Here is a 27215-nt window from a genome sequence, read left to right on the forward strand (position 1 = left end):
CAGTGATTCCGTAATCTCAGTTGCGTATCTGGCCCTTAGACATGAGACACGAAGGATGCCCTTTATGAGTACTCTATTCTATGATACCGTACTTGTAGGTCTGGAGGTTCCAGATCTAGCACATCCGATCATCGGGAGTGGTAGTCAACCTTACGATGTCATGAGAGGAATATCCTATATGTTATTACTCAAGCAAATCCCTGGCCAAGGTCATTCGGATTAAGAAATAAAGAGCTCTCCGGGAGAATCCGATTAGAGCGAGACTCGAGTAGATTCTGTATGAGCCTAATAGCACCATGCCTGGCATACGATCTCTGGGATATTAGATGGATGATGGACTATATATACACAGTAACAAAGGACAAGCAGGTCCAACGGATTGAATTCCCCTGTATCATTTGGGGACTATAGCGTAATGGCCTAGTACGTTCGTAGTCGATGAGTCGAGTGAATTATTATAAGAGATGACAATTCACTAAGTCAAAATGAGTTCTAACAGATATGACTCACGGCCAGCACGATAATAAGCCTAGAGGGTCACATACATATAGTAGGTGTTGTGACGAGTAGAGGTTCGGATATAAGATATCCGTTGGAGCCTCTATCTTATTGAATATCTAATAAACTAATGAATTATTAGATCTTGTGGATAAGATCCAATAAGAGTCAATGAGAGATTATTGGGTAGAGATCCACTAATATAAGAGACTTGGGTAGTTGGATGAAGATCCAGTACTCAATAGGACAAGATCCAATAAGGTTAAAGTTGACAGGGACCTCTATAAATAGGAGAGAACCAAAGGAGCTATTGGCTGACGAGGAGGGGAAGGAGAATAGGAGGTAGCAACCAAAAATAGGGTTAAGTTTGGGGCAGGTAAATAGCAAGAAGGGTCAACCCCTTCTTGATCACGTGGTGCACGTGAAGAGGAAGATTGTTCAGCGATTTGAGGAGCGTCTTCGCCGCATCTACCGTGTGGATCACCACTAGAGTGGAGGACAGTTTACCTCCTTCATCCTCTCCTACAGATCTTGCATTTTACAGGGATATACGATCTCCCCAGATAACGAATCACACTTGATACGCGCGATTTCGATTTTGCATTTTGTTTTACGCATCAATCTTCGCACGGCGACAAGAACCTTTTTCTTTGGGAAATCTGGGATTTTGCTTTTCTCTTCTTCCGCTACGCACGTGATGCTCTGTCCAGGTTTCCCAACAGTGGTATCAGAGCCAGATTGCTCATGCAATCGATTGGTTTTTAAGCTGCGTGTGTTGATGAATCGCGTAGAATTGTTTTTGCGCGATTGCTGTGATTTTTTGTCGTAGTTTTCAAATCTGGACTGCACCCTTTTCTCGCTATTAAAAGGTGTTTTAAAAAACACTTTTGACGTCAAAATTTTTGACACAAAAGAGGAAGAAAGGGATGCTTGCAGCCTTGGCCGAGAGCCTCGACCGAGAGCCCTAGAAGAGGCTCTCGGCCTAGCCACCTATAGTAAACGAGAGCAGCCATGCTACTCTCAGCAAGGCAGAACAAAGACCCTACAGCCAAGGATTCCTGGTTGCAAGTGGGACCCCTAGCGGCTATGGTTTCCTAACCGACTAAGAGACCCTGCGACCAGGGATTCTTGGTCGCATGTACCAAGCTAATGGTCAAGGTTTCTTGGCAGCTCAAGGCAAGGGTTTCCTGTGATGTGATTATTATTATTGAGGCCTGCGAGCCTTCATTTTTCTCGTTTATTATCGGGCATACGTGCTTGTGATTACGTTGTAATTACACGATGAGGCGCAACGAGAGCGTGGAGGTGACAACAAGACCCACGAGGCCAAGACGAACGATCGCGACGCATGGAGATGGGCAGAGATCCCGACGGAACCGATGAAGACGAGATGGACGATCATAGGGCATGGAGATGCGCTGATGCACACATAGATCATTATGTAAATGATTGGGCCTACGACTCAGGCTAAATCACATTAGGCTGTGGTCCATGATCATCTTGTGTGATTGCTCATGTGATATGCGATTGCTTATACACCTACTAGATACGTGTATATATATATATATATATATTTGCATGTGATGTAGATATATATTAAATATGTATGTATGTGACACGTCATATTAAAAGACCGAATCAAAATCTCCTCTCACGATAATATTGTTGGAAAGTGTAAGGCAATTAGATTGACTCACATGGCCTTCCATCGTGATATGGAGGAATCGATTCTCGACATAGGTTAAGTTGGTCAAGTCCCTCGAGGCTCACCTATGTTGCGATTTGAGATCTTACCTACGATATAGAGATGTCACCCGTAACCAGAGGACGTTGTATGCTTGGTCAAGTCCCTCGAGGGCATATCATCGAATCGGACTCATCTTATAACGATGGTGATAACTTAACCGAACATCATGGTTGGTCGAGTCCCTCGAAGCCATGATGGTTCGAAGGTCGAACAGAACAGGAATCACAAGGAATTATGATCGACAAGAGTTACCCATCTTTTCGGGCTTAGTGTGATTGGTTGAGTCCCTCGAGGTTATACTGAGACTCTGATTGGATCATGATCCCCACTAGAGATCCGCTAAGGGCAGCGATTTAAAAAGGCGCTCGGGCGCTTGCCTAAGCGCTCAGTCCTGGTTCGGTCTCCGATGGTTAGTTAGCTCAATCGAACCAACTAAAACTGCTATAAGTGACAACCGAACCCTAACCCTCGCCGCTGCCGCTCCCGATCCCGCTGCTCGCCGTTGTCGCTGCTCGCAAATGCTACCGCTATCGCCGCTATCGTTGCTCGCAAACACTGTCGCTGTCGCCGCTCGTGCCTCCCGCTGCTCCCCGCTCCCGCTCCCGCTCCTACTCCTGCTGCCGCTGTCGCCGCTCGCGCCTCCCGCTCCCGCTGCTCGCCGCTATCGTTGACGTTGCCTCCTTACACTCCGCTGTTGCTACCGCTTCCTCTTTTCTCAGTCAGCAGGCTCAGCCCCCCCTGACACTTCCTTCTCTTTCTGTTAACAGTATACAATATACTGTTAACAGTATACTGTATACTGTTAATATTGTTAGGTTTATTTAAATTTATTAATTTTCAATACTATTAATAGATTTTCTTAATTTAATAACATATTTTAATTTAAATTTTAAATAATTATATTTATTAATTATATTTTATATTTTTATATTTTAGCGTCTCGCTTCGCTCGGGCGAGCGCCTCGGGCGTTTTTGGATCTTAGCACCTAGCGCTTTTTAAATCACTGGCTGAGGGTCTTCGATTCACATACCAGAGGGTATGTGTTTCACGAAAAAATAGTGGGAGTAAATTAAGATAGAAGTCCTTATCTAGTTATCTTGATTGTTTACCTTTATGTAAAATCTACGTATTATTTATTTCTGCTACATCTTTTGTTTGTCAAAAACATCTCGCTTTCAAATCTCTTACGTGGTATACTTGATGTCAACTGTCTCACTGGTCCCAACTATACGGATTGGCTCCACAACTTGAGAATCGTTCTCACGGTGGAGAAAATCGCGTATGTCCTTGACATAGTGATGCCCATGTTGAATCTCGGATTTTGATGATACAATCAATTGATGAGTTTACAATCTAATCTGCATTTTAAGTGACGCAGGACTAACTTCGATTAGAAAAGGCAAATCGATTAAAGCAGGAGGAATCGAACATTAGACCGGAGTGAAACATGTCAGGAGATTGGACGTCGAGCTGGATGATCGATCAACGTACCGACAGAAGGACTTCGTGCCATGAGTTCGAGCATCGAACCGAAGATCAGACATTACGCCAAGGAGATCAAATGTTGCAGAGGTCAACATGTCAATTGGGCAATACGCCGAAGGAGAGGACGATGCGTCAAAGGATTGGACGAAGCACCGGATGACTCAATACCATGCCGGACAACAAATGATTCATGCTTTATAATCATTTGTCTAGATCGAAGTAGTTTAGAAAGCTAATTGAGTCGGTTTTCGGGTGTAACTATGCCAACTCAATTATAGGCCAATTAAGCCCAAGTTAGGATTATTTTGGGCCAAGTGGAAGGCACATTTTATCACTCATAAAAGGGCCAGGCGATGGCACCGACAGACTGGGCGATGATACCGTTCAGACAATCTCCCAAACTGTGTCAGGCGATGGTACCGACAGTCTGAGTAGTGGTACCACCAATCTGGACGATGGTACCACCCAGACATAGTCTTCCAGACTTTGTCAGGCAGTGGTACCGCCAGACTAGGCAGTGATACCACCCAGTGTCAGTGTTGCAGGCGGTGGTACCGCCAGGACCCAAGAGACTCAAGAAACCTAGGATGAGACCTTTTTTAGCTCTATTTTTTAAGTCATTTGGGGTCTATAAATACCCTAGTTATTTCTGCTTGCAAGAGCACGAAATTAAGTAAAAAAAGGGAAATATATACTTGAGGAAAAAAGTGTTATAATCTCTCTAGAGTTAGTGAGTCTCTTCCTCCTAGAGTTAGAAAGTTTCTAAGGAAGGAGTGATGTCCAAAAGAGAGAAGTGTAAAGGTTCTCTCCTGAGCCTATGAAAAGGAGAAAGAGGTGTAAGGGTAATTGATCTTCGCCCATTAGAAAGAAGATCGGTAGTGAAAGTCAGTGGCCTCAAGTGAAGAGGAATCAGGAGTGGACGTAGATCGGAACGACCAAACCACTATAAAATCTAGTTCGCCTTTAAACATAGACCCGAAATAATCTCGGTCGTAGGTTACTCGAGTGGGACATCAAGATAACCGAACATACTGGTGTGTTGTATACCAGTCCATATAATAGGGGCGGCTGGTCTCATAGCTGCTCATGTGGGGACCCTAGGAATACAATGCAGGTGCTCATTGGAGAATGAGTTCACTGATTGATCCGCCCACGAAATGTTGGATGGTTAATAATACCCCATTCCAAGGTATGCAATTTCGAATGGTACCGCCCGGTACGAGGGGTACGTACCGATCCGACGACATACCGGCACACTAACCGCCCGCTACCGGGCGAAACGTTTAAAAGCACCCCGTATCGAATGATACAGGGTAATATCGGGCGGTAACGGTAGAAATTTCGACTGTTACCGCCCGGCACAACTCAGTAACGATTGATTTCAACCGTTACCATACTGTAATAGTGCTACATTGCTCCAACGGTCAATTCAACTCAGTAACGATTGATTTCAACCGTTACCATACTGTAATAGTGCTACAGTGCTCCAACGGTCAAATTGACCGTCGGAGCCCTTTCTCTTAGTATTTAAACCCTTCTTCTCCCCTATTTCACTCCATTACATTCTCATACTCTCTTAAACTATCTCAAACTCTTTTTTTCTCACATTTGTGCTCTCTTAAATTTTACAAAACAACGATTTATGACGAATATGATTCATGACGATCAGCACCACATTAATGCACCAATGGCATACGGTGTATCAATACACTATATCTTGGGATCAATTTCATGATTGAGTCCAACAAACATATCATATTGATATGCATATGTATAGGATCGAGGACCCCGATCCACCACTCGTAGAGGCTCGTCGTTCGTTTTAGTGGTAGAATCAGCAATCAGGTATATCTACATATATGATTATTTAATTCATTTAAATTTTAGAGTTTATATTGTAACAAAATAGTCTAATAATTCAAATGATTTTTCTGCAGATATTTCAATATTTACAAAAGGACAATCCGTAATGGACTGAAATACGAACCTTGCACCAGTGATTTAAAAAGCGCTAGGCGCCAAAAGGCGTCAAGGTCCAAAAACGCCCGAGGCGCTAGGCGCTCGCCCAAGCGAAGCGAGATGCTAAAATATAAAAATATAATAATATAATTAATAAATATAATTATTTAAAATTTTAAATAAAAATATGCTATTAAATTAAGAAAATCTAAGATACAAAATCACAATGTCACATTAACAAAAAGTTTCAAAATTCAAAATAATAAAATTTTACATCAAAATAAAAATTAACAACATTAAAATCAAAATAATATATTATTAATCTATTAACAGTATTGAAAATTAATCATTTCAAAATTCAAATAAACTTAATATTAAGAGTATACTGTATACTGAGCCTGACGGAGAAACGGGGAAGCAGCGGCGAGCGGCGGCAGCGACAGCGGAAAAGGGAAAGGGAGCGGGAGGCGCGAGCAGCGGGAGGGCTCGCGGGAGTCGCGAGCAGCAGGAAGGCTCGCGGGAGGCGCGAGTAACGGGAGGGCTCGCGGGAGTCGCAAGCAGCGGGAAGGATCGCGAGAGGCGTGAGCAGTTGGAGGGCTCGCAGGAGGCGCGAGCAGCGACAGCGACAGCGACGAGCAGCAGCAGCGAGAGCAGGAGTGACGAGCAGCGAGATCAGGAGCGACAGCGGCAGCGGGTTAGGGTTGGGTAAGGGTTATATCGGTTTAGTTGGTTCGATTGAACCAACTAACAACCAAACCAAAACCGAACCAGACCTAAAATCCTGGTTCGGTCACTTGGTTTACCTAGGCGCTCACCCGAAGTACCCAGCGCCTGGGCTCGGGCGAGCGCCCAGGCGGCGCCTGTTTGAAGCGCGCCACCTGGGATATTAGCGAGGCGCTCGGGCCTCACCTCGCCTCGCCCGAGCGCCTAGGCGAGCGCCTCTTTCAATCACTGCCTTGCACAAGATATTCTTCAAAGCCCGAAAAAGAAATGTGATACTATTCTTACCTAATTTACATTGATTTTGCTAAACTTATGCTATTACTATATTTATTTCTAACTTAAGAAACCTATTTTAACTTTTTTTTTTCAGGTATTTTCGGAGGGTTTTACACGTAAATTAGGTGTACCACACGGTACGCCCTAGCGTACCGCTCGGTACACGATACCATACCGTACCGAGCCAACCTCGAAACACCGATATAGTACGGTATTGCATACCTTGCCTCATTCTCAGACAGCGATTTCGTAGTCTCAATTGTATGTTTAGTCCTTAGACTTGAGACACAAATGATGTCCCGTTTAAGTACTTTGTTCTTTGATACCGAACTTATAGGTATAGAGGTTCCAGATCTAGCACAACCGATTATCGAGAGTGGTAGCCAACCTTACGAGGGCAATTGAGTGTCGACAGAGAACCATCCGCTCTCGATATTACGAGAAGAATATCCAATATGTTCTTGCTCAGGCAAATCCCTGGCCAAGGTCATTCGGATTGAAATAAAAAGAGTTCTCCGAGAGAATCTGATTAGAGCGAGACTCAAGTAGATTCCGTATGGGCCTGACAACACCATACTCGGTGTACAGTCTTTGGGATATTAGATGAATGAGGGACTATAGATACACGGTAACTGAGGACAGACAGGTCCAATGGATTGGATTCCCCTGTATCGTCTGGGGACCGCGGCGTAGTCGCTTGGTACGTCCATAGTCGATAAGTCGAGTGAATTATTATAAAAGATGATAATTCACTGAGTCAGAAGGAGTTCTGACAAGTATGACTCATGGCCAGCTCGATATTGGGCCTAAAGGGTTATACACATATGGTAGGTGTCGCGGCGAGTAGAGGTTCGGATATGAGATATTCGCTGGAGCCCCTAACTTATTGGATATCCAATAAGCCCCTGAATTATTAGATCTTGTGGAAAAGATCTAATAAAAGCTAATAAGAGTTTCTTAGGTATAAATCCACTAATCTAATAGGCTTGGATAGTTTGATGGAAATCAAATACCTAATTGGGCAGGATCCATTAGGGTTAAGTTGACTGGGACCTCTATAAATAGGAGGGAACCAAAGGGGCATAGATTAAACCATTTTTGGCTGCTACCTCCTATTCTCCTCCCTAACCGATAGCCCCAATTTGGGGCGTGTGGACAACAAGAAGAGCCGGCCCCTTCTTGATCACATAGTGCACGTGGAGAGGAAGATCGTGCAGCAATTTGAGGACCGTCTTCGCCGCATCTACTGTGTGGATCACCGTTGGAGAGGAGGACAATTGACCTCCTTCATCCACTCCTACAGATCTAGGATTTTATAAAGATAAACAATCTCCCTAGATAACAAATCTCACTTGATACACGCGGTTTCAGTTTTGTGTTTTGTTTTACGCACCATTCTTTGCACGATGATGAGAAACTTTTTTCTTTAAGAAATCTGGGATTTTGCTTTTTTGTTCTTCCGCTGCGCATATGATGCTTTGTCTAGGTTTCCCAATAATACCGATCGGTACACATCGGTAACGATTGAAATCTAAGGTGTACCAACCGGTACACTTCGGTAATTATCGAAATTTAGGACGTACCGACCGGTACACCTTGGTAACGGTCGGATTTCGACCATTACCACCCGGTACATACCTTGTATCGCTCGATAGCGATACAAGGTCAAAACACTGGTATCGCTTGGTAGAGGATGGTCCACGTACTAGTATCCTCTCGGACTAGTACGTACTGTACTTACCGAGCAGTGCACATCAAAATTAAGAACCCTAATATGAATAAGAATCAACTAATGAGCATAAAAAAATTAATTGATAAGAAAATTAAATTTTGCAGCAGGAGCATAAGACAAACAAATTACCTTTTGAATTCGATCCAGAGCACCACCAGTAGCAAAGGTTTCCTTACCAAAATCATCTATGGTCACTGCAGAAAGCCTTGCAAGTTTCAAAGCTGCTGCAAATGGATGGCCAGGATTGCTGTGGAAATAAACAATAAGACCTCAATACATTGAAAAATCAGCAATCACAAGACGAGAAAGTGTACCTTTCTGTGTCTTCATATCTTATATGTATATTGGTAATGGAGAGCTTGAGATTTCCGATGATAGTGTTAATCAATGATCCTAGCCATGATGTATTCTTTAAAAACGAATGTCAGTTACAAAAGCAAATGATGGAGCAAAATCCACTAATTCTGAAATTGAATAATGCAATAATGCCTTTAACTGTTTGGTATGAACTTACAATGTTAATTGTACCATAGACAAGCAAAGTGGTTAACAAATAATTTGCCAATCAAACCCAGTTTTAATGCAAAAGTCGTAATTATCACAGAAGCAAATTTTCAGACGTACGCCAAACAAAATTTTCTGTTCAGAATTGCCAATCGAAAAGAAGATATGTAGGAGATCCCTATAAAAATTTAAAAACTTACATATATTTCAAGTCCATTTATGAAAGCTTTTTTGCATTAGATTCCTTAAAAAAAAACAAACAGTTGGAATGTGAAGTTTATATTATCGAAGGACACCAAGTATTTTTTACTTCTATGCAAGTTGACAAAAAAATTGCCCCCTAAATAATATAATAACTACAAAAGCAGTCTTTTTCAAGATGAAATTTAGATTTTACATTACTGCATACTTATCTTACTTTTCGCAAATTGTGATCTATCCAAAAAATCATTATGCTAAGTTGTGAGCATCAGCAGCAGCATGGCATGTGCCATAAATTTTCAATGAAAAAAAACATTAATATTTTTTTTGTATCTGAAAAACTTTATATAAGTTTTCAATGAGGTAAATTTGGAATACCATACAAACCAGCAACAGAGCATCAGACGTAATTCCTAATTTCCTATCAAGTTAAACCTAATTTAGTGAAAAAATTGAGCAGTTGCCATGAATAACATCATCCACAACTGGATTGACATAGCATACATGTAAATAGTCTAGGTTGCCAAGGCATACATATGTATGTATGTATATATATATATATATATATATATATATAGTGTGTGTGTGTGTATATATACATACATGCATACATATATATATGTGTATATATATATATATATATATATATATATATATATGTATATGCATACATATATATATATGACAGTTTCAAGAGATCTGCCCTAGCCTATCTATTCTCAAAATATAGAAAACCAGACAACCATAGATCATAAAAATATACAAAAGTAGAAGTAACAACAACCTGTAAGGTCTCAAGTCTCAACTACCAATTATGTAAATGATTTACCAAACATTGTATGAACGAAATAAATTCAAATTAAACAAGAGACTGCCTGTAGGAACCTCCTACTCCATATACACATATAGATAAACATTGTTTCTCTCAGGCTGACCAGCAAAATGATTTTTCCATTCAAATCAAGACCGAACATCAATTTGCAAACAAACAACCCAGACTTCTAGTGTGATTTTTACCCCCTCTAAGTTGTTCCCATATCAATAACCAAGGATCTCCAATTCATTTACCCATTCACCAAGTGAAGCATAGAGAAAATTTAGTTCTTCACAAGTTAATGGATATACAATGCAATCAACTTCACAGATCATAATCTTTGGTAGAAAGATATTGTAGTGGATCTAAATTAACTTCAATGGTTTGGAACTATGATTTTCGATCTTCTATTGAAGATCTTGGAGACTTTGAGAAGTGATTCCATAACAGGTTGACTAGTGACAAGTTTGATAATACACATACATAAATAGTAAATATTATATATGTGTGTGTGTGCGCGCGCGCGCGTGCATATTCAGGCATACATATTTATCATCTCAAAATGAACAAAAAAATTCAAAAAATCAAAATAATTAGTGGAACACACCATTTCAGATTTGAGCTGCTGCTCACTCTCCAACAGCTTCATTTCCAGTTCCTAGTTAAGAAGATAATATAATTAATCAAAATATCATATGGAACTTCTAACTCATAGTTGACAAGAATGAAGACGATAGGCTGATTTTTACCTTCACTTGATTCTTCTTGGCTTCTTGGACAGCATCTTCACTACAACCTTCAATTTGTGTTGCAGGTTCAGCTAATAAAAGGATTCGATCAAGATAAACCAGAACTGGTTCTTGTCCCAATCGACTCCATGGAACCTGAATGAAGAATAATAAAGAGGCATCCACATTAGAAGTCGAATCTTTCTTACACTAAATGAGAAGTCTATTTTGTAGCTAGGAAAATGAAAATAATGAAATGGCTACGAGAACTTTCTTTTTGCTAACCTTCAGCTTCACAGATCCAAGAAAACCTGCTTTAACTTTAACAGGCAGCTTCAAAGCATTAAGGGCCTCTGGCCTCAATTGCATGTTTGATAGTTCCACATCCCCTGCATTCCAAATTAAAAAAGAAGAAAATTAATAGTACTTGCTGGACACTAGATACAAGATCTCTAATAAAGAAAGAAAATAAAGCTGCTAGAAAAGCTAAATAAATATTAAACACTAAATAGGTCCTTTAGCTCCAATTAGGATTTTCTACTAATCACTTGAGGTTATATCATCCCAAACTTTTACCTGATTTAGTAAAAGCTACATATCTTTTCCCTCCCAGACCCCACATCAGTGACAACCTTGTGCGCTGGGTTCATCCTTTCCAAATGTTCTTTAGTAACATTTTGAACATCCTATGATGCCACATGTATATCCATTGATAGTACCTTAAATGCATGTCATATTGTCACAGCCTCCTTTAGAAATAATGGAAATTACCATGTGATAGGAGCACAAATAGCTCCATTACCCAGTGTTCAAACTTAATGTCCTTATATTATCATCGTTCACAAGATGCATTTGCAGCTAACCATTAGAAATTGTATTATTCAACAAAAGTGCCCATCTAAGCAACAATAAGACTGTTTTTTTTTTTTTTTTTTTTGCCTCAAATAGCTGTTCCGAAGCTCAACTTGTTTCCCTCCTGCATGTGAAAGAACAGAAAATAACAAAAGAACTGCCACAACCAATCCCTTTCTCTGCCTAAATTAACATCGCATCTAGCCTTGTGTGATTTCTTCCAAACCCAGGAAGCATATCCCGCAACCATCCTCCAAAAACTCTATCTCACAATGGACAGTCTCATCCTCTAGATGGATAGATCCAAAGCTGAATTACATGAAGTAGGTCTAACCCATATATCATGAAGATCTTCCCTCATAAAAGGTGGTGCTGCAGTAGATCTGTTCATGTAGATGGTTGCATCCTCGAGTGCATTTAAGTATCATGGTGATATCCTTGAGTGACTGATCAAGCCTCAACATCAAAACCTCAATTCAATGGCGCTTGAAATGCAAAAGCACGTGAACTAATTTCAATGATCACAAGCAAGAAATGAACATTTTGCACTAACATGTACCCTAACATTTTGCATTTCGCTTTTATCTAATCCTTGACATGTCGTTATCTGATGTTGATGTAATGAAGGCAACAAACCATGCCTTCATCGACTGCCAAATAGTTAATATTCAAAAGAAAAGGATAAGCAAAACGTGGTACAATCCACATTTTACTTGTTGCACAACAAATTCTTTATCAGAACAGTGGCCTAGTGAAGCTGAAAAACAGAGAAGTCAAGGTGGTGAACACAATGCACGTGCAATTACCAACAGACAAACGAATCGAAGAACTGGAACCCCAAATGTCATTGGTACCACCAGCGAAATAATTCCCCAATCAAAACGCAAATACAACTCCAGAGTAGATTAACCATAATTCCCATAATTACAATCTTGAAATCCACTCGCGGTGCAGAATTCTCCAGAAATAGAGCAACAACCAACTATTCCCCAGCAAATCGTTATCAGACATCGGAGAGACAGTAATGAAAGAGAAGAAAAGCAATAAAGAACCTAATCCCCGCAAAGTGGTACGGTTTCTATTCTTTCTCGATTTATTACGCATTGAGGGACAAATTACTCCCTACCAAATCGTTCTCTCTAGGGCATGAGACATCAAGAAACGAGCACAAGAAGGAAAAGAACAGCGATCGAGAACCTGATTCCAGTACAGTAGGGCATTTTTTTTTCCAGGTTTCGTGATTTTATTTACCTTGCCAGACGCTGATCTTGAGGGCCTCCTTGCTGAGGCCGCGTACGTAGTTGCCGAGGTACTTCTGAAGCAAGAAGGCGACCTTGTCCTCCAACATCTTCTTCTTCTTCTTCTTCCACTGCTACTACTCCGCTCGATCGATCGGTCGATCATCGACTTCCCGCCGACCGCCGCATATTTCGAGAACTGCGACGCGATCGTCGACGAATGGGAGGGTGGAAAAGGGAGAGAAGGATCGGGTTCGAAGAGACGAGAAGATTTCAGAGTTTGCTTGACGAGAGGGCCTGCGACTAGCGACCGCCTTATACATTGCGAGGAGAAGCGGAGGGCTGGCGCCGACGTCATGCGCGTAGTAAGTGTCGAAAATACCCCTGCGATGTGCTTATTGGTAACATATTTTATTTTCTTTTTATCCGCTCCTACAATCATTTTTATTTTGGGGTAATTTGAAAGGATGCCTCAGTTGAGGTCGACAAATTACTTCGCTAATTCGGATTACGATTGGGTTCCGAATCCATAATGCATGTCCAATTTCAGTACTCCAAATTCAGATTAATAAGTGACAAGTTTTGGGTCCTGTGCAGATCAAGAATTCAGCCTTATCGTAGGTTGACTTCAATTTGTTTCGAAGACCCCTCTTTTTGTAGCTAATTTGTTGGCGTCTCCCTTAGTTTTGTGGGTTAGATCGGTAGATTTCAGACGAGCTTTTACATTGCGATGATTGCTACGCTGAATCTTCTTTACTTTTTCTTTGGATAAGGAAAAAAAGATGATCGCCATTGCCTAAGCTTATTATGTCCGACCAAAACTCATGTGCGAGGGTGAGAAGCCATATCTCTCTACAGTAAAAGAGTGATCTCGTTTCCCTCTCGGGACAGCGGCACCTGTTCATATACGTAGGAGATGAGAGACGAAACGTTCATGGATGTACCTCTGAACGAATGGGGATGAAGACTATACATCTGTGAATCACGTGAACGGGCCCGCCCAATTAAACTGAAATCACTTATCGATGTGGGTGCCCCTATGATCCCATCTACCAATCAAGTCAACAGTTGGTTTCACGTGCATGTCGTACCAAGCGATTGGGAAACACGTGACATCCATGTTGCAGGTTTTGGGGATGATCAGTTTTGATATATTCAACAATCTATTCACGTGATGACAAATTTTGTATCAAAACTATAACTAATCTTATGTGGTCGATACGATGTATAAAAATATTAATTATATTATCTGATGATTATAATTAATATGCCAACCAAGTACCTCGTGTCACCAATTAGATCGACTTTTCTCTTCCGAATAATGTTTGATGATCTTAAGAAACTATTGCTACTGATAGCACCTTGTGTTATCTCGATAATTATCAATATTTTTTTTTATTTTATAAAAAAAATACGAATACATCACGTCACCATTTAAATCGTATTATATCACACGTTCGATGCATTATTACTCGATGCGTTATTGAACCTGATCAATTCCTGGTGCTAAAATTTATGACTTAATCTTCAAAACCTTGGAGAACAAAGATTCTGTGTTTTAACACTTGCATTTATTTCATTGACGTGATGTTTATATTCATCTCTTTAAATATAACAATGCCAAATATATAAAATAAATAAATTATTTTTTAAAAAAATCTAATTTGATAACTAATAATTGTATTTAATAGTTATATATATATATATATATGAGGGGTACTGTGGTGATTTAGAGTGATGGGGAGGGGGACGTTGCATTCCACAGTATCATCCGCCAGCACGCAAAGCACTTGAGTCAGTTATCTGGGCGCGACGTGGTGGGCTAAAGATGGGTCCACACTGTTTGTATCGGTTGTCGCGTCCAGATGGACCGGTCCGAAGCATCTATAGGCCGAAATTTTGGATCCAATGACAAATCTGGCCCGTTAAACCACAAACGACCTTCCCTGGCCGTTTCGAAGAAACCAAAAGTCTGGTACGTGGTTGATCGATAAATGGACACGATACGGATCGAACTTCACATACATTTGCGGTTGGAAAAAATCGACAAAGAAGATGATGAAAATACTATGGAAACAAATAACAAACACAAGATCAAGAATACTTTACGAAATAGATTTAGGCTTGAAACGTGTATAAACACTTTCCTAAAAATGATATTTGTACTATTTTCTCGATAAGATTGCTATGGGTTTGATGCAAATAGTTTTAGTGGATATGACAAACCTTCAGAAGATCTGTATTGAGTAAACAATAAAGAATCTTCAAAGAGAAATTAGAGAATGTCTAATTCAATCACTTGGAGAGTAAAGAAGAAGAGTACGAAAAAGATGTCTTCATTATTTATCCTCAAATACTTATTTATAGATATTTTTCTCAAAAGATACAACCGAAAAATAAATTTCAAAATAACTACAAAAGAAACCACCTTTTCAAATAAATCATTAAAAAAAAATTCTTTTTAATTTGAATAATTTATAACAATCCCCCACTTGTTCAAATTTAAAATTTTCTCCAAGTGATTAAATAGTATTTATAAATAAAATAATATATCTTTCGATTTAAATATTACCTAAGCATCACAAAGTGAAGTTGAAATCTCAAATAGCATAAATGCTTTGAATTTATTATTTTTAATGACAACATCAGTGATACCACACACATAAATATAACATCCTTGTATTCCTCATAAAATCTCACTCAGCCCTATTATGGCCTTGGGCTCATCCAAGTTCATGAACTTTTATGAGAGAAAACTCCAACTCTCAATCGAAGCGACACCACTTCTAAGTTCATATAGGTGAAGTTCTTATAGTATCTTTGTCACTCTTTGAGATACTTGTCCTAACTTACTGAACTTCATTAAGAGTATAATTAACTAAACCCTCATTCGGTGACAACCAGTACATTAACATCTTTAGATGGGACTCGTAAAATATTTCAAAGTGCTGAACCACTCTACATATCAATAACTTGTTCTTATCCTTTGAACTCTTCATTACTCATTTCATATTGTTAAGTAAGGTTGCTATCATTGGTGGATCTTTTATTCAAGGAGTTTTAGCTCAATCCATTTTGATGTTGATCTTACAACTTCTCTTATAATATGTTTGGTGAATGGATCAGTCAAATTCTCATTTGTTTTCACAAATGTGAGTGAAATAATCCCACTCTTGATTAATTTCCTCACGCAATCATGTCTAAGACTTATATGTCTTGACTTTCTATTATATATCTTACTATACGCACGAGCTAAAGTGGCTTGACTATCATAAAGTATAGAAATTGAATTCACACTCTTAGAAGTCAATGAAATTTTTAATAGAAAGTCCCTCAACTATTCAGCTTCCTTTTTTGCATCTGCTAGAGCAACAAATTCTGATTCCATAGTTGAGTGAGTTATACATGTTTGTTTCTTACTCTTCTAAGAAACAGCGCCACCTCCCAAGGTGAACACCCAACTAGTAGTGGATTTGTTATCTTCAAAACTTGATATCAAACTTGCATGAGTATATCCTTCTAAAATAGCAGAAAATTTTGAGTATTGTAGGCCATAATCTTTGGTTCATTTAAGGTACCCAAGAACTCTTTCAATAGTCTTCCAATGCTCTACATTTGGATTGCTAGTAAATTTACTCAATTTACTAACTGCAAATGCTATATCAGGTCTTGTGCCCTGCGTTGCATACATAAGACTTTCTATAGCACTTGAATATTCTAATTGAGCCACTGTTCTTCCAACATTTTTGGCTAATTTGATACTTGGGTCAAATAGGGTATTTGCTTCTTTGATTTTTAAGTGACTGAATTTCTCCATTACTTTCTCTATGTAATGAGTTTGACTCAAAACATATACTCCACTATTTCTTTTTACCTTGATACCTAGTATAGTATCAACTTGCCAAATATCTTTCATCTTAAATGTTGAAGATAGAAACCTCTTTGTTTCTACGATACCTTTTATGTCGTTGCTCACTATTAGCATATCATCAATATAAAGGCAAACTATAACCATTTAGTCATCACAAGTTTTGAGATAAACACGTTTATCTTCAATATTATGAATAAATTCATTAGAAAGAATTATTGCATCAAATTTCTCATGCCACTATTTTGGAGCCTGCTTTAAACCATACAATAACTTAATAAGTTTACACACTTTATGTTCATTTCCCGGTAGAACAAAACCTTTGGGTTGTTCTATATATACCTCCTCATTGAGGTCTCCATTTAGAAATATCATTTTGACATCCATTTGATGAACATAAAGATCAAAAATTGATGTTAAAGTAAAAATAATTCTAATAGATGTGATCATAGCCACAGGAGCATATGTGTCAAAATAATCTATTCCTTCCTTTGGTCAAAATCTTTTAGTAACTAATCTTGCTTTAAACGTTTGGAGAGAACCATTTGTATGATACTTCCTACAAAATACCCATCTACAACTAATAGGTTTAGAGGCAAAAGGTAAATCGACAAGTTCCCAAGTGTGGTTTGACATAATAGAATCCATCTCATCATTAATAGCATCTTTCCAAAAAGCAGCATCACGAGAGGCCATAGCTTCTTTAAACATTTTAGGATCATCTTCCACTTGTAAAACAAGAGGAATTGTTTTTAAGACTCTCTCATTAATTCCTTCTACAATGTAAAAAAAAATACTTTGAGAATTAATCTCATCCGATCTTAATGTTTTTACTTTTTGTACACGAGTGCTTCTCCTTAATTCATAAGATTGCTCTCTAATCTCTTGTGAACTTGATTGATGTTCAATCAAAGGAATATTAGGTTGCTCACCAACCTTTTGAGATGTTTCCACTGATGACTCTTCACTAGTTGGAGGATGAACATTATTACTTGAAGTCATTAAATGTTCAAAGAACTCCACATCTCGAGATTCTATTATAATATTAGACTTTAAATTAAGAAGTCTATATGCTTTGCTATTTGAGGCATAACCTATAAATGCACATTTAATTCCTCTAGGTTCCACTTTTGTCGTTTGAAGATCATTATTCTTACAATATACAAGACACCCCCACACTTTAAAATAACCAATGTTCGGTTGTCTTCCTTTCCATGACTCATATGGAAAGATCTTATTCTTTTTAAAGAAAATTCTATTTAAAATATGACATGCAGCCAATAAAGCTTCTCCCCACAAATTATAAGATAATTTAGCATACAACAACATAGCATTAATCAGATAAGTTCTATTTTTTCTTTCTGCTAACCCATTTTGCTCAAGTGTTCTAGGTGATAAACATTCATGAATTATGCCATCTTGTTCACAAAACAAGTTAAATTCATTAGGAAAGTATTCTCCTCCACTATCACTTCTTAAAACTTTACATTTTTAAATTTTTAACTTCTGTTTTATATGCCTTAAAAGCATTAAAAGCATCATTTTTTATGTTTCAATAAGTACACATGAATATAGATATATCATCTATAAAAGTAATAAAATATCTATTACCTCATCTCGTTAATATGTCATTTAATTCACATATATCAGAATGTATTAAGTCTAACAAATTAGTATATCTTTCTAACACTTTTGAAGGATTTATTCATTATCTTTAATTTAACATAAATTTTATATTTATTAAGATCATCAAAATGATAATTTATTAAGTCACACTTAACCATTCTTCTAATGGTGCTAGTTCAAATATGTGCTAATTTATCATGCCATAATGAATAAGAATCAACAATATAGATAGAAGCAACATCTTTATTAAATTTAGAATCATTGTCAACAATAGATAATTTGATAATTCCCTCAGCGGAATAGCCTTTTCCAACAAAAGTTCCATTACGGAATAGAATTAACTTTCCGGATTCAAATACAGATTTAATTCCAAGTTTGCCAAGGAGATTCCCACTCACTAAATTTTTACTCATATCTGGTACATGAAGAACATTAGTAAGAGTGACTTTGTTACCCGAAGTAAAAGTAAGTTCCACATTTTCCTTGCCAATCACCTTAGAACGAACTTCATTTCCCATTTGAATCTCTTGCCCTTCTGTGACTTCTTTGTAAGTCTTAAAGAGTGTCTTATCATAGCAAACATGGATGGTAGCATAAGTATCATACCACCAACCAGAAACCTTACCAAATATGGCATTCACTTTGCTCATTGTAGCGATTATATTATCATCTCCCTCAATGGAGTTGACTTCTGGTTTCTGGCCCTTTTTAAATCTGCAATCCCTAGCAAAATGACCAAGTTTTTCACAAACAAAACAGCCTCCACTCTTTAATCCCTTTTGGGGCCAAAATGATTCTCTTTGTTTTGTTTGCCTTTGTTGGAATTGTTAGGTTGATTCACAACATTTGCTTTTATATTATCAAAAGAGTTTTCACTCTTGTCTCTCATCCTCGATTCCTCCTCGATTTGAAGATGTTTTTAAATTTGCTCCAAAGTGATATCCTTGGAGTCATGTAAAATCTTCTTCTTATACCCTTTCCAAGATGAAGGCAACTTGGCTATTACAGCCCATACTTGAAAAGGTTCTGGAAGTTTAATTTTTTCAACCTTCAATTGATTAACAATGACCTACAACTCATGCACTTGTGTCAAGATTGACTTGTGGTTTGGATACGAGATTGATGCAGAACACGACCATAGGGATCAACATGCCCCCATTCCATGGATGCTTCTTTCTCGCATTCATTCAAACAGAAAGAGAGTCGAGAGGTAACGCTCGGACCATTGATCAGATGGGGACAGTCGCCATGTCAAATGGAAATTCACTAGGATAATAATGGACTAACAACATTAATTAATAGGCGATCCGACTTAAAGATATCGGACATACATAGTAAAAAGAAAACACACCAAACCTGCTATCGTTAAGAAACGTTAATGGTGGAGTATTTTTCATCCTACGGGAACATATTTGAAGTCCAACTCGAGTACTTATTTCCTACTTCGGATGGATGTGGTGGTAAAAGCGGCCCGACCCGTGTCAACCGAAGGATATGTTGGTGCCGACGGTGGCGACACACGCTGTTGTGTACAAAGCATCGTCATGATTTGGCCCCATAGAATAAAGAATATAATAATACATGTCGAGTTTTGTTGTATGAGCGTTCCACGACGACACTCTTACGATGGTTCGATGGAACCTGTATCGAATCCACGGGCGGAAAAGATCAAACATGGTTTTGTCTAATTTTATTCTCCGACCGATGTGTGAAAGTCGATTTTGATCACATCGACAGGCGATTCCTTCGTGCAAGCATCAAACAAGCATAAGAATCATAGACTATCTATTTCCACGCTCCTTTTAAGGCTACTCTTCCTGTGAACTGCCCATTTCCTATGGTTTACATAGGAGTCTTACCTGTGAACTGCCTCGGGAGAAAGGAAGAGAGGAAAGTAATTATCCTTCACATGTAACTTGATCACCTGCTTCCTTCAAAAGGCTCATATCAAATATCATTTATTTCAAGAAACAGCCAAACGAGGGGGGGGTGGTGGAAAAAGGGGACAAAATGGAGGATCCTAAAAGAAGACAGCATCCCCGGACGCGATCTACTTTTGTTGCCCAGCACCCACATGAACCATCTTGCTTCAACTCTCTCTCTCTCTCTTTCTTGGTCGCGTGTTATATCTCACGATTGGCCGTTAGCCTGCAACCACGGCGGTGCCGGCCCTAACGTGGACCTTGTGGGACTTGGATGGGCCGGTGGCAGTGCCACCCTTGCTCGAGTCCTTGCTGGAAGAAGAAGCCTTGGGGGGGACCTTCCGGTTCTGCTCCTTGCTTTCATCCATCTCGATCTGCTCCTGCCGGCACTCCTCGCTACAGAACGGCATATCCCCTCTGCGCATCATCCGAAATAACTATAACAACCGTCATGCGTGACAAACGACGCGGGAGAAAGGAGGGGGAGAAAGAAGGGCGAACCTGTACATGAAGATGTCGCGGTTGCCGGCAAGGGGCTTGCCGCAGAGGAAGCACGAGTCCAAGAAGTGGTGCGGCTCCTCGTCGTCGAGGCCGTCGCAGAAGAACCTGGCCTTGGGCGACCGAGATCCCGCCGCCGCTCCGGCGGAATTATAAGGAGCAGCGCGTCCAGCCTCGAGATCAGAAGCAGAAGAAGAAGAGGCGGAGGAGGAAGAAGAACAAGAGAAGGAAGAGGACTCCATCAGCTTGAGGCGTTCGGAGGTCTTTCTCTCCTGTTGTCGCCGTACAGGTGTTTCTTTCCTTGTTTCTTGATGGCGCAGAGGGCGCAGTGGGGAGGAGGCGGGGAGACGCAAGTGAGGTGGCTGTTATAAAGAGCAAGCGTAGTGGGGGGGACTAAATAAATGCAAATGCTCATAAATAATCGTGCTGAGAGAAAGAGGGAGCGAGAAATAGAAAGAAGGAACAAGAAGGAGAAGCAACAGGTGGCCTTCAAACCACGGGTGGTGCCTGGGAGCGCTGCGAGCCCATTGGCCAGGCTTTTGGGCGTCATGTATCTCTCGCTGCATCCGTGTTTGGGTTGCAAGTTCCCAAATGCCACCGCTTGACACCCCCTTTTTGTCAGCGTGCCACCGCCATGGTTCCATGCGCTCGGTCGATGAGCTTCTTCGTATCAGACACCGGAACTATCTCGCTCTCGAGTACAAGACATCCTATATTTCGTACATGCGAGAACGAGATATAGCATATCATCGAATTCAAAAACTGTAGTAAACAAAACATAAAAAAGAACCAAGTAATATGTCACTCTTCACCGGATACATACTAGATTTGACGCTTCTTTTTCTGGAACCAGACAACGAGTTCCATGTTCCGGGTTAATTTGAAAATGTCTATGTCCGTGCATCATCATAGGAATTTTAGGTCCAAAACTTTAGTCACCTGTGACTCGTTCTCCGTCCGGAGCTACGATCCTAGATTGCCACAATCTTGTAGGCAGCCAAAACAAAATTGAGGAGGCCAGGACATCTTCAGGGGCAATAATTGATGACTTGTCCCCTTCCGTGGAGAAACCGCTCGCCAGAGTCATTAAGGATCAATAGAATCGAACCATTAATTGGTCCCTCGCCAGCGATGAGGCCATAACGGGAACGTTCCCGAGGGACGGTGGCGTCGTGGCATGCTGGTAATTGAAACGAGAGCAGGGCCCCTTCTCCCCGCACCCGAAGAAACTTCCCGTGCCTGTTACGTCACGCTCCGCACCGCACCGCCTCTAGCCGGTTCATCCAGATGTACGGCCCGCAGGTGTCCCGGTAGCCCGCACCTCCTTGACGTCACCGTCTCCGTTCCCTTCGCCGGGTGGGGTTGTCCGGTACTGCCTTCTACTTTTTCTTTCCCAGAAACTTTCCACGTGGGTCCACCACCCACCTGTGAGGAGCGCGGCAAGTGGGACGTGGGCCCCGAGCTCATAATATCGAAAGCGCCCTGCGCTACACCCTAGGCTGGTCACTCCCGTTGGCCTATTCCCGTTACGCGGATGCCTTCCTCGACTGACAGCACGCGTTACTCAGGACGAACGTGGCGCGCGATCCGAGCTGCCCTTATGGATTCCAGTGTACGGCTGCGATTAACCGGTAAAACCGTGTCGGTGTTGGTTAATAATGCTTTTTAAGTGGTCGAGCGAGATAGTTACCACATCATTCGGCGTAATTAACCGTACAGTTGCCGTGGCACGAACACAAGAGGTGGGTTCCACTACCCGCGGCTTTCGGCGAAACGGGGCATTGGCCATGGATGGACGTATTACCAAGGTAACGGTGCAGTTAGCTCCACAGGGTTTTGGGCATGGGGAATGGGCACCCGCACATGGTCCACGTCCGGCGAAACGTCTCATTACGCACCACCAGTGTGGCGCCAAGGAGGGGTCGGCTTCAGCGAAAGCCCCCACGGCGAGTGAGTGGCACGCGGGGCCCACGAGATTAATGACAGGTGGAGATGCGACGGGTACGGGAATTAATGGGACGACACGGTTGAAGTAATTGGGCGTCCAGGATCCAAATGCTGGTCCTTTCGATGAGCTGTCACGAACCCGATGGATGTGATCGAATGGGGGTTGTGGCAAGCCCAATATCTCGGTCGCTGGCACGAGCGATGGAGACGCCAGTCCCGTTCGACCCGTGACCGAGATGCGAGGGCTGGACCACCGCCTGTGGACGATGAGCCGAGGTATTCTCGTCTCATCGAGGAAATCGATGTCAGGGCGAATTTATATGTGTAATTTGATGTTTGAGGTAGATTTGGAGTTGGATGCGAATTTAAATTGGATTGCCGAGACCCAGTTCCTATGAGATAAAAGCGAGCAGGGTGGATGATGACAGGCGCAGGAATCGGTCCACTACCTTTGGTGCCTGCTTGATATTTAGTAATAGAAAAAAAATAAGAAAACGATGTGTGGGTGGGCCACTTTCGTGACTGACGACTAATTATCGCAATTAAAACAGTATAAAAAAATTATCGTCTTACTATTTTTCCTCTTGGAGTCGTCGGGTCTCAGTATAAAAAGAACCCCAACCCCGGCGATGAGGTGTGAATCGGTCCCCTGGCTGTTGCAGTCCAGCTGCAAGCAACTATCGAATGGTGGGTTCCCCTCCTCCTTTAGGACAAATATGATGGCAAAGGCAACACCAGAATCACGCTTTAGTCGATAAAATGTTTTTAAATCCGATAAAATCCTCGGTCGCCGGAGCCATCGTTTCGACGACGGAGATGTGACATGAGCGTCGCATTGCCTATTTTCCCACTCTTGTTCGTATGCTTTCGTCGTCTGTCACAGCAAGAGAGAGAGAGAGAGAGAGAGAGAGAGAGAGAGAGGTTACGTTCATTGACTACAATCTCAACATCATCAGTGGGATGGGATGTCCCCCCTGGCTCTATTTGCAGATAAAATAAGGGAAGGAAGAAAGAAACGAAAGAGGTTAATTCACGAGACAGCTCCGTTCATGTCTTCCTCGGCAGCTCAACGGGACCACAGCTGACACGTACACGTCCAAGAGCATGCTGGCACGCGTGTGTCCCCTCTGCATCGAACATGCGTCCCTCTTCCTTTTGCTTTATCGTTCTCGAGCAGTATGCTGCTCTTTCGCCGGCACAACGAGCTCAAATCATAGAGGGGAAATAAAGAAAAAAGATCAGAGGGGAAGAAGAGCAGCAGCTGAGATCATCGTAGAGGCGTCGCCTACCGGTTGGTGCGTGCACCGAGTTGTAAAGCTCTGCCCATACTTTTTATTCCTCGCCGTTCTGCTTAGTATAATGCGCGATGGAGCCACAAAGTTTGATTCTTTCAAGGTCTCCCGGATTCGATGGGGCCATAATCGAAGGGCTCCGAGGGAATCAGAATCCCATGACAAATCTTTCGGGGCATGTGGGGAAGCATAGTTTAATGGTAAGAGCACATGGCTTATTTGTCACGGGATGTTCGAATCCGATTATTATGTATCCTAATTCGACTTGAATGGGTTAATAGACGTCGAAAAACGCGAGAGGTTTACTCGTGTTTCAGTGACGTGTACAGGTCACCCTCTCTTCCGCATGTTGCTCTCGTGACTCCACCATCGCTGCGGGGTGTGACTGTTCCATGGAGCCTACAGGTGTTGGTAGGGAGGGCGGTCCCAAGCTGCGCACTTTCTGTGAGCAGACACAACCATGTCGTAAGAAACCAGAATAAAGAGTAAGAAATTTCGTGATCTACCGTACATACATGCATATCAAATTACTTATTATTATTATTATTATTTTTTCGTGAAACAAGCATTGTACAATCGGAATGGTCGACGTTCATGCGTGGAAGGCACTAATTTAAACAAATATATGGTGGAAATAGAAATAATTGGATTTGGCGTTAGATGAATACATGCAAAAAATTCAACTCATAGTTCGATCTAAAATTTTGATTTTTCCTCTCGATACGTGATTCGAATCCTCGATGAGTATGTATGTATACATACATATATATAAATATATATACATATATATACATATGTATATGTATATATATACACATATATACATATACATATATATATATATATACATACATATACATACATATATATATATATATGTATACATACATATATATAAATATGTATATATATATACATATATATATATATATATGTATATGTATATATGTGTATATATATACATATACATATGTATATATATGTATATATATGTATGTATACATATATATATATGTATGTATATGTATGTATATATATGTATATATATATATATATGTATATATATGTATATATGTATATATGTACATATATACATATGTATATGTACATATGTACATATGTATATATGTACATATGTACATATGTATATATGTACATATGTACATATATATGTATATATATATGTACATATGTACATATATATGTATATATATATGTACATATGTACATATGTACATATATACATATATACATATATATATATATATATGTATATATATATATATATATATATATATATATATATGTACATATATATATATATATTATAGGCACACACGCTAATGACATGAATGATACGTTATACAATCTTTTATTATTATTATATTTTCTTATTTTATATTGAATGATGAATATATTGTGATGTTATTAGATCTGTATAATAGAAATTAGATCATAGTAATATCATGATAATGAGACCAATTCGTCTTTAAACATAAACTTTAAATATTTTTCATTGTAGGTTACTCGAGAGTGAATCAAAATAACCGAATAGATCGATGTATTATATATTCATCCATATTACGATAATTGATCTGATAGTTACTTATGTGATGACACTAGGGATATAGTACATGTGCTTATTGGAGAATGAGTTTGCTAAATGATTCGCTCATAAAATACTTGATGGTTAATGATACCTTATCATTAGACAACAATTTCGTAGTCTCAATTGTGTATCTGATCCTTAGACTTAAGACACTAAGGATGTCTTGTTTGAGTACTACATTTATTCATACCAAACTTATAGGTTTAGAAATTCTGGATCTAATACAGAGGCAATTGGGAATGACAGCCAACCTTACGAAGGCAATTGGGTATCAATAGATAATCATCCAATCTCGAGATCATAAGAAAAATATTTCATGTGTTTTCAGTTAGGTAAATTCTTAGTTAGGGTCAATTAAATCATGATGAATCTGATAAACGTAAGATTCGGATTGAGAGAATGAATTCTCTAGGAGAATCCAATTAAAGTAAGACTCGGATGGATTCCGCATAAGCCTGACAAGATAATGCTCGATATATGATATTTGAGATATTAGATAGATGAGAGACTATATATATACGGTAACTGAGGATAGACAAGTTCAATAGATTAGATTCCTCTATACCAAATTGAGACTATAACATAGTAATATAGTATATCCATATTCGATAAGTTAAGTAAATTATTATGAGAATAACAATTCACTAAGTTAGAAAGAGTTCTGACAGGTATAACTCACAACCAGCTCGGTATTGGGACTAGAGGGTCACACACATATGTTGGATAACGCAATAAATAGAGGATGAAATATGAGATATCTAATAAGCCTCTGTTTTAATGGATTATTAGGAGAAACCCGATAGAGCTCAAAGTGGTTATTGGAAAAGGACTCAATATCCATTAAATTAGTGATTATTATATGGGGATCCAATATCCATCAAGAAGGATCCATTATGGTTAATTAAAAGAGGCTCTCTATAAATAGGAGTTGGGACTAAAAAGGTTATAAGTTGGATCCCTATTATCGTCACCCTCCTCATCTCCTCACCCCCTTTTTCTTCTTTCAACTGATTACCCTCTCTCTAGTGCGAGAGGATAACAAGAGAGATCGATCCCTCATTGTGTGTTGCTGCATGGTGATGCGCGATCGTGAATAAAGAACATGCTGCGTAATAAGGTATGTTGTTGTTGCGTTCGTTGTGTGGATCACTGCTAGAGAGAAGTTTACAAAAGCTTCTTTATCATATTAGAATATGTGATCTTAAAGGATATACGAGTTTCCTAACGTGAGAATGTCTTACACCCTTTATATAGTTTTTGATTTTTCAAAGTTTTATGTTTTTGATTTTCGTACGATGATTCAATAAAATTATTTTAAGAAATTAATTTTTATTTTTATTTTTTTTGTTGCAAATGTGATTCTCTTCGAAATTTCTCAACAACATAATTATTATAGGCATTACGAAGCAACACATTTATTTGCCAACACCGGCACGTGAGTCAGATTCGTGGGCCCCACGTGCTGTTCCCCGGGGATCCAGCATGTGTAGATACGCTCGGTTTACCCTCGCTCACTCACAAATGAACGTAGAGAAAGGGAAAAGTACTTGTACCAGTCATAGCATCGAGACGTGGTGGTCGGAGGTGGCGAGGCTTTTTTTTGCCTTTGACGACACTCCACATGATTGGAATCTCTCCGTTCATGTCCTCTTAAAGTAGAGCAAGTGTCTCGACGGTCGCGAGGATTCTGTGGAG

General features: G+C 39.9%; 2 protein-coding genes across 3 annotated transcripts in view; both read right to left on the reverse strand.

Annotated features, from left to right (window-relative positions):
- The window catches only part of LOC103994598 (uncharacterized), a 103749-nt gene extending 90700 nt beyond the window's left edge, over nucleotides 1-13049 (reverse strand). For both annotated transcript variants that reach the window (XM_065121098.1, XM_009414979.3), the window contains exons 1-6: nucleotides 12772-13049; nucleotides 10954-11057; nucleotides 10690-10824; nucleotides 10548-10598; nucleotides 8736-8830; nucleotides 8551-8668 (exon numbers count right to left, since the gene is read on the reverse strand). In XM_065121098.1, the coding sequence (XP_064977170.1) occupies nucleotides 8551-8668; nucleotides 8736-8830; nucleotides 10548-10598; nucleotides 10690-10824; nucleotides 10954-11057; nucleotides 12772-12868 (600 nt within the window). In that variant the 5' untranslated portion in view covers nucleotides 12869-13049. The remainder of the gene's footprint in view (nucleotides 1-8550; nucleotides 8669-8735; nucleotides 8831-10547; nucleotides 10599-10689; nucleotides 10825-10953; nucleotides 11058-12771) is intronic.
- Nucleotides 13050-20180: 7131 nt separating this feature from the next.
- Nucleotides 20181-21372, reverse strand: LOC135619257 (FCS-Like Zinc finger 2-like). Its single transcript, XM_065121103.1, has 3 exons — nucleotides 21168-21372; nucleotides 20676-21034; nucleotides 20181-20591 (listed from the first exon to the last, which is right to left on the reverse strand). Exons 1-3 carry the CDS (start codon nucleotides 21198-21200, stop codon nucleotides 20396-20398), a joined length of 588 nt encoding a protein of 195 aa, XP_064977175.1. The 5' UTR covers nucleotides 21201-21372; the 3' UTR covers nucleotides 20181-20395.
- Nucleotides 21373-27215: the final 5843 nt, after the last annotated feature.

Source organism: Musa acuminata, chromosome BXJ2-8, assembly GCF_036884655.1.
Source record: "Musa acuminata AAA Group cultivar baxijiao chromosome BXJ2-8, Cavendish_Baxijiao_AAA, whole genome shotgun sequence".
NCBI lineage: Eukaryota > Viridiplantae > Streptophyta > Magnoliopsida > Zingiberales > Musaceae > Musa > Musa acuminata.

Coding starts and splice junctions, on each gene's coding strand:
- LOC135619257 (XM_065121103.1), bottom strand. CDS start 21,200: ATGGGCTCGCAGCGCTCCCAGGCACCACCCGTG. Junction 21,035..21,167: donor GCTCCCAGGCACCACCCGTG/GTTTGAAGGCCA, acceptor TCTTTATAACAG/CCACCTCACTTGCGTCTCCC. Junction 20,592..20,675: donor CGCGACATCTTCATGTACAG/GTTCGCCCTTCT, acceptor GATGATGCGCAG/AGGGGATATGCCGTTCTGTA.